The sequence below is a fragment of the Galeopterus variegatus genome, unplaced genomic scaffold (genome assembly GCF_000696425.1).
Source record: "Galeopterus variegatus unplaced genomic scaffold, G_variegatus-3.0.2 Scaffold3022, whole genome shotgun sequence".
Taxonomy (NCBI): Eukaryota; Metazoa; Chordata; class Mammalia; order Dermoptera; family Cynocephalidae; genus Galeopterus; species Galeopterus variegatus.
This window is the reverse complement of record NW_007729133.1, coordinates 50,958-58,917: the sequence shown is the minus strand read 5'-3', so window position 1 is coordinate 58,917 and position 7,960 is coordinate 50,958. Positions and strand designations below refer to the sequence as shown.

General features: G+C 34.0%; 1 protein-coding gene across 1 annotated transcript in view; it reads left to right on the top strand.

The window, feature by feature from the left end:
- The first annotated feature begins 344 nt into the window (after nucleotides 1-344).
- The window catches only part of MFSD8 (major facilitator superfamily domain containing 8), a 22,172-nt gene continuing 14,556 nt past the window's right edge, over nucleotides 345-7,960 (top strand). The window contains exons 1-2 of the mRNA XM_008583751.1: nucleotides 345-808; nucleotides 1,663-1,776. Coding sequence (XP_008581973.1) covers nucleotides 499-808; nucleotides 1,663-1,776 — 424 coding nt within the window. The 5' untranslated portion in view covers nucleotides 345-498. The remainder of the gene's footprint in view (nucleotides 809-1,662; nucleotides 1,777-7,960) is intronic.

The following is a 7,960-nucleotide window of genomic DNA, read 5'->3' as shown; positions in this document are numbered from 1 at the left end:
TTTTTAAGTGGTAGAGTCCTGAATAGTCTATGTAGAAAGGATGAATTAGTAATAGGTTTTAATGAAAGAATTGTCTGTCAGTTTTTGTGTTTTTATTATCTTTTATGTGTTTGACTGCTGTGCCCAGTTTAAAAAAAAAGATGTACAGTGCTAATGGCTGTTTAGCTTATAGGGTATCATAAATCTAAAGAATTGTATTTATAAATATTAAAGAATAGCTCATTATTTTTGTGATGTTATTGCTCTATATATATATAGTGTGTGTGATTATCTTTTTAACAAGATTTAACAAGATTTTTATGAACCAGAAATTTCCATAATCATTCTAAAAGATGTTGCTTCCCTAGCATTTTTTTCCTTGGGTACAGTGAATTGTTAGAACACTTAATTGTACTGTCAGAAGTTTGAATCCCTTACTATAAGTAATAGTATTACAAAATCTGTATGTTAGAATTGTTTAAATTTTTTCTTAATAGGAAAATTTACATGGTCAGATAAATGTATTTAGGTTTTAAACTTAACTTTTCTTGGATAACAATTCTTAAAGCATTGTACTTTTTTCTGCAGATTGATCAGACAGCCGATGCAAGTTTTTTGGGCTGGGTTATTGCTTCATTTAGTCTTGGCCAAATGGTAGCTTCACCTATATTTGGTTTATGGTCTAATTATAGACCAAGAAAAGAACCTCTCATTGTCTCCATCTTCATTTCCGTGGCAGCGAACTGCCTCTATGCGTATGTTCACATCCCAGCTTCTCATAATAAATACTACATGCTGGTTGCTCGTGGATTGGTGGGATTTGGAGCAGGTAATATGTTTGCGTGTATATCTTTGGTTGTGTCAAATTTACTTCATCCTGACATTTATGGCCCTCTCTTACCTTCTCTATATAATATCCCACAGTTCAACATACAGATTTCTCATTGCAAACAGAAAAATACCTTTTCTAACCTTTGCATTTGCTCATGATGTTCCCATTACCTATGGTTTCTCGCTTCTGTTCCCATCATTCTTCGTCCTTCAAGGTTTAGTTGAACTTCCAAATCTTCCATGAAGCCTTCTCAGGCAACCCTACCCCTTAACAGATCTTTCTCTTCTCTAACATGTCTGTGGCATGTGCTTATAGTCTTGCACTGTTTTTATCCTTTCTCACCAACCAGATAGTAAACTTTTTGCAATAGAGACAGTCTGTGATACTTTTTAATATTCTGTGGCCCCTAACAGAGTCTCTTGAACATAATAAGTGCTCAATAAAATTTTTGAGTTAAATCATTAGTGGATTTTTTTTTCTGATCCTTATCTTACAGTCTCTACATGCAGAATTTCTGAAATCTTTCTTTTAAAAATTGTTGTGGCAATCAGTAGTATGCCATTTACTCAGTGCTTTCTCAGTATTTAATAATGAAAACAAGTTTGATATTCTTATAATGCCATTTTTCATTCATTCAAATCTTTAACTGTTTTCATATTACTAAAATTATGTTTTATTAATTAATTCATTTGCTCAGTAAAAATATCTTACATGCTTTGTATGATCCTAAAGAGGAAGCAATGACTATCCTGTTGACCAATATTTCTTCTTCTATGTATAAAATAAATAGAGTTGAATTTTATAACTGAAGGATATTTTCTTTTGCTTTGGAATGTTTTATCTTTTCTTAGGAAATGTAGCAGTTGTTAGATCATATATTGCTGGTGCTACTTCCCTTCAGGAAAGAACAAGTTCCATGGCAAATACAAGTGCATGTCAAGCATTAGGTTTCATTCTAGGTCCAGGTAGGTGTTCTTCACTTGTCATTACTTGAATTTGAATTGGGAAAATCTTTGAGGTTCAAATGTTCAGTGAGATCCAAGTATAAAACCTTGTAGCTAAAGGGAAAAGGAAGGAAACTAATATTTTTTGATTCAGCAGTGAGGCTAGGTTCATTCTACTTTGACATCAATCCTCTAACTTAAGTGCTGTTAGTCCCATTTTACAGGTGAGGACATCAAAGCATAGAGAATCAAAGAAAATTGTCCAAAGTCACCCAGATAGTAAACAGGAAACATGGGGTTCAAACCTAACTCTGTCTGACTCTGTCAAATAGTCATTTAGCTTGACTTCTGTGCAAGAAATTATTTTCTTTTTCCATATATTAGAAACAAAATTATTTCAAATGAAAGATTTGAGGAAAATTATAGGGGTTTCTTTACCCTTTTACCCTTTGCCCATACCTTTTAAGACTTTTCTAAGTGTGAAGAAAATGTAAGAGTTTTAAAAACACTTATGTTGTTCCAAAGCTTCCATCCTTTTGCCGAGTGTAAAATCATATAAATGAGATTTAGTATTTTCACAACACAAACTAATTTTCTGCTGAGTAGAGAAATTAGTCATTTTTTATGCCTAGAATAATATTGAAAGACCATATAATTGGTCCATGCTTTGAATATTACAGTTATGAGTATTATCAATTTGAATCCATCTCAGTTTACTTCATCATTAGATTTTTTATGCCTAGAATAATATTGAAAGACCATATAATTGGTCCATGCTTTGAATATTACAATTATGAGTATTATCAATTTGAATCCATCTCAGTTTACTTCATCATTAGCACCTTACCCCCACCCTCAGTTTCCATTACTTCCTTCAACTTAGCAAAAAAAAGGCTCAGCAGAAGAGAATCTAATTCTTCATTCAACAAAATCTAATATTTCGGTTTAGTATTCAGAAACAAATATAAGCACAGATGTAGACTACTTGAATTTTAATGCCTTGTTGTAAACTACATGAGGACATGGTCTGGGTCTTTTTTATTTGCCACCCTACCCTCAGTATCTAGCACAGTACCTGCTATAGACTTAGGATCTCAGTAAATATTTTTGGCCTTCTTAAAAACATTTTATAGATTATCTTATTTAAATATTTTGTGTTATAGATGAGTAAATGTTAGCCTGAGGAGATTAAATAATAATAATAACCACTTTCCCAATAATAATAACCATTCAGCAAGCACTAACATTTATTGAGTGTTTACTGTGTACCAGGCACTATTCCAAGTGCTTTAGGTGCAATATCTGATTTAATCCTCACTTTAAGGCTTCATGAAAATTATTGACAGAGCTGCATATAGAATTTAAATCAGGAGAGCAAATCAGTACTGTTCCAATCCAATTTAAATGGTATTAAATATATATATATATAATTAAGGTACCATATACAGAGTAATATTTAAAATATTTGACCTAAAATGTGATATTTTCTTTTTTATAATGAAATTGATTAAACTTTTATAATTGATTTATGGAAGAAAATGTATAATTTAAATTTTCCATGGCGATCTTTTTTAAAAAGAAAATACTGACAGGTTACTTTAGAAATGAACTTAAATAGCCACATGTGGCTAGTGGCTACTGTATTGGACAGCATAGCTCTAGATCTTTGCTACTCAAAGTGTGGTTCACAGGCCAGCAGCAATTCACATAGTACTTTTGTAGATTCTCAGAATCTCACTAGGTTTGCCAGACTTAGTAAATAAAAATACAGGACATCCATTTAAATTTCACACTTGAAATAAAAAATTAATAACTGCTAGTATAAGTACTATACTAAAATGTAATATTTAAAATTTAAGTGTAAGAATTTCCCATGAAATATTTGAATCATATTTATACTAAAAATTATTGTTTATCTGAAATCTCAATTTAACTGGGCAGGACATACTTGTACTAAAACATAATTTGAATTTAACTGGGCGCCTGTGTCTTATCTGGCAACCCTACTTAGGCCTCACCTACTGGATCAGAATCTGCATTTTAACAAGGTTTGCACGTGATTCCTAAGCATATTAAAGTTAATGAACCACTGATCTAACTATATTGATCTTCTCCCAACTTCTGAAAGACTGTTTTTACATATCTTCCCTTTCTTAGTACTTTAACTTCACCCTCTTAACTCCCTCGTTCCCTTTACCTCATAGGGCCTTAAAGTTGGCATCCTATTTTTCACCTTTAAAAAAAAGTAGTTTGGGCCGAGCCCGTGGCGCACTCAGGAGAGTGCGGCGCTGGGAGCGCAGCAGCGCTCCCGCCACGGGTTCGGATCCTATATAGGGATGACCGGTGCGCTCGTAGAGCTCACTGGCTGAGCACGGTACGGCCAGTCTCAAAAAAGGACAAAAAAATAAATAAATAAAATTAAATTAAAAATAACAAAAAGTAGTTTGTTCCACCTCTGGCACTTCCTCACCACTCATTCTTTCTTCTCTTTTACTTTTTATTTTGAAAATTTTAAATATATTCTCACATATCCGCTCCCCAGATTCAACAATATTTTGCCACACCTGACTCATCTACTCCTTCGTTTCACTTTCTCTTTCCTGCTGTAGTATTTTTTACTGTGTGACTCTGAAATTTCTATGTCCAGTTTTGATCTTTACTGCCAAAATTATGAATACTTCTGTGATTTTTTATATATTCTAGTATAACAGTATATTCAGCTTGATCCAAACTGAAATCATCTTCTAAGCCAATCTCCCCTCCTAAATTCTTGTTCTCTTTCATTCTTCCAATAATCTAGAATCAAAACCTGGCAGACATCTTAAAACAACTTTCTTTAATCTTTAATATTCTCTATCCAATCTGTCAAGAATCTTTATTTTTCCTTCAAAACTCCTAATTCTCCCTTCTGCATTCTCAGTCACTGCCCTAGTTCAGGCCTTCACACATCTGGATTAGCCTCTGCATGGAATCTATTGTCATACCTCTCTTCTGTGTTCAGGATTGGCAAGCTTAAAACCATTGCAAAAACTCACTTCATTTTATTTTCAAAGAGCCGATATCCTAAAACCTTTGAGATCTTTGGAATAATTTCAGTAACTTTGCTACCAAATTGTGTATTTTTTGTTTCATGCAGTTCTTTACTCCTTTAATCATGAGAGTAGGTATGGTTTCTCTTTTTTTAAAATTTTTATTCTTTTGGTATACTTTACAAATTTACATTTTCATTCTTTAGATATTTCTCTGACTCATAAATAGGTACCAAAATCTGGTAAGTAGTTATACTTTACCAAATAAACCATTATTGTAGTACTAATTATATCCTCCCTGGGAAATGTTCTGCCATATGAAAGAAAGCAACTGAGTCCTTGCCCTCAATGAGTTTATACAGTTGTGGGAGACACACAGTGTTATTTTACCAAGTACTTTCATAGCCATTTTAATTAATTTTCAAAACAAAAATAGTGTAAGGTAAAGTTAAATATAGTAGGGTGGAGAGCAGAGTGATGAGTAGCTTTAGTAAGTTTTTGAACACAGAAGAGAGGTATGACAATAGATTCCATGCAGAGGCTAATCCAGATGTGTGAAGGCCTGAACTAGGGCAGTGACTGAGAATGCAGAAGGGAGAATTAGGAGTTTTGAAGGAAAAATAAAGATTCTTGACAGATTGGATAGAGAATATTAAAGATTAAAGAAAGTTGTTTTAAGATGTCTGCCAGGTTTTGATTCTAGATTATTGGAAGAATGAAAGAGAACAAGAATTTAGGAGGGGAGATTGGCTTAGAAGATGATTTCAGTTTGGATCAAGCTGAATATACTGTTATACTAGAATATATAAAAAATCGCAGAAGTATTCATAATTTTGGCAGTAAAGATCAAAACTGGACATAGAAATTTCAGAGTCACACAGTAAAAAATACTACAGCAGGAAAGAGAAAGTGAAACGAAGGAGTAGATGAGTCAGGTGTGGCAAAATATTGTTGAATCTGGGGAGCGGATATGTGAGAATATATTTAAAATTTTCAAAATAAAAAGTAAAAGAGAAGAAAGAATGAGTGGTGAGGAAGTGCCAGAGGTGGAACAAACTACTTTTTGTTATTTTTAATTTAATTTTATTTATTTATTTTTTTGTCCTTTTTTGAGACTGGCCGTACCGTGCTCAGCCAGTGAGCTCTACGAGCGCACCGGTCATCCCTATATAGGATCCGAACCCGTGGCGGGAGCGCTGCTGCGCTCCCAGCGCCGCACTCTCCTGAGTGCGCCACGGGCTCGGCCCAAACTACTTTTTTTTAAAGGTGAAAAATAGGATGCCAACTTTAAGGCCCTATGAGGTAAAGGGAACGAGGGAGTTAAGAGGGTGAAGTTAAAGTACTAAGAAAGGGAAGATATGTAAAAACAGTCTTTCAGAAGTTGGGAGAAGATCAATATAGTTAGATCAGTGGTTCATTAACTTTAATATGCTTAGGAATCACGTGCAAACCTTGTTAAAATGCAGATTCTGATCCAGTAGGTGAGGCCTAAGTAGGGTTGCCAGATAAGACACAGGCGCCCAGTTAAATTCAAATTATGTTTTAGTACAAGTATGTCCTGCCCAGTTAAATTGAGATTTCAGATAAACAATAATTTTTAGTATAAATATGATTCAAATATTTCATGGGAAATTCTTACACTTAAATTTTAAATATTACATTTTAGTATAGTACTTATACTAGCAGTTATTAATTTTTTATTTCAAGTGTGAAATTTAAATGGATGTCCTGTATTTTTATTTACTAAGTCTGGCAAACCTAGTGAGATTCTGAGAATCTACAAAAGTACTATGTGAATTGCTGCTGGCCTGTGAACCACACTTTGAGTAGCAAAGATCTAGAGCTATGCTGTCCAATACAGTAGCCACTAGCCACATGTGGCTATTTAAGTTCAAGTAGATTTAAGAAATTTTCTCCTGTCATACTAGCCACATTTCAGGTGCCCAGTTATGGGAGTATGTGGCTAGTGGCTTCTACACTGGACCACACAGACAAAGAATATTTCCATCATGTCACAGTTCTATTGTACAGTACTGTTGAAAGTACAAAAGGAAGTGAGTTTAGAGAGGAGAGATCTGTTTTCTTTCATGAGATTTCAGGTATTTCAAAATAATTTGTATAAAATAAAATGTTCAAATTTCAATAAATGGATAAAATGCATCTGGTAAAAGCTTCCATAATTGTTTTGATTTTAAAGATACTCAACTTTAAAGAGGTTATTATGGGGTAGGATTATAATTTCCAATTACATAGAATTTGAATCAATACATTAATGTTGTCTTTTCTTAAAATTCTTATAATTAAGATACCTAGTCAATCCCCACAGTTTAGGATGCAACATTCCTGAGATTCCCCATTGAAGTCAGCACTGGGTGAAGGCTCTAGGAAACTAACCACATAAAAAGTGAACCCCAGGGCCGGCCCGGTGGCGCACTGCTACAGTGTGCCGCTTGGGAGTGTGGTGGCGCTCCCNTAGCCAAAATAATACAAGGGCCACAGGACGAAAGCCTTCCCCTGGAAAAGGATCTGGACAAAGGTGACCAGTTCTCTGTGTGTGATTAGAAAGTAAAGTCATAAGCCTATACTGAGTGTTCAAGGTGCTTAATTCCTCCTATGTATAGCAGACTATTTCCAAATCTACTTATTATTAGAGGAGGAACTCCTTCTTAGGAATCCTGGGATAGAAAGGCAGGCACTATTATGAAAAAGTTACCGAAACTTACTTGTCTTAGGTAAGTTGTACCACCCCACCTTGCCACCACACATACACTTAAAAGATAGCATAAATGAACTCATTTTTGTATTACTTACCTGGTTTACTCTGAATAAGTGGATATATTAAGAAACAACATGATGGATATGTATGAGTAGATATATATATGAGGGTGCTTAAAAAAGTTTGTGGAAAAATGGAATTGAAAGGTAATAGGAATCTTTCCATGAGCTTTTTGAAGTATCCTCATATATGTCTGTATACTTACATTATATCAGGAATATAATATTGAGTGTGTAGCTTAACTACATAGTTCAAGCGTGTCAATACACACGCTTAACCCTCCTAATTTATAAAACCACCATCAAATCCTGATTCTTTGCAAAACATATAAATAACAAAGATTTTTTTAATGGCAATGATAACTAAAGCTTTTTTTTTTTTTTTTTTTCGTGACCGGCAA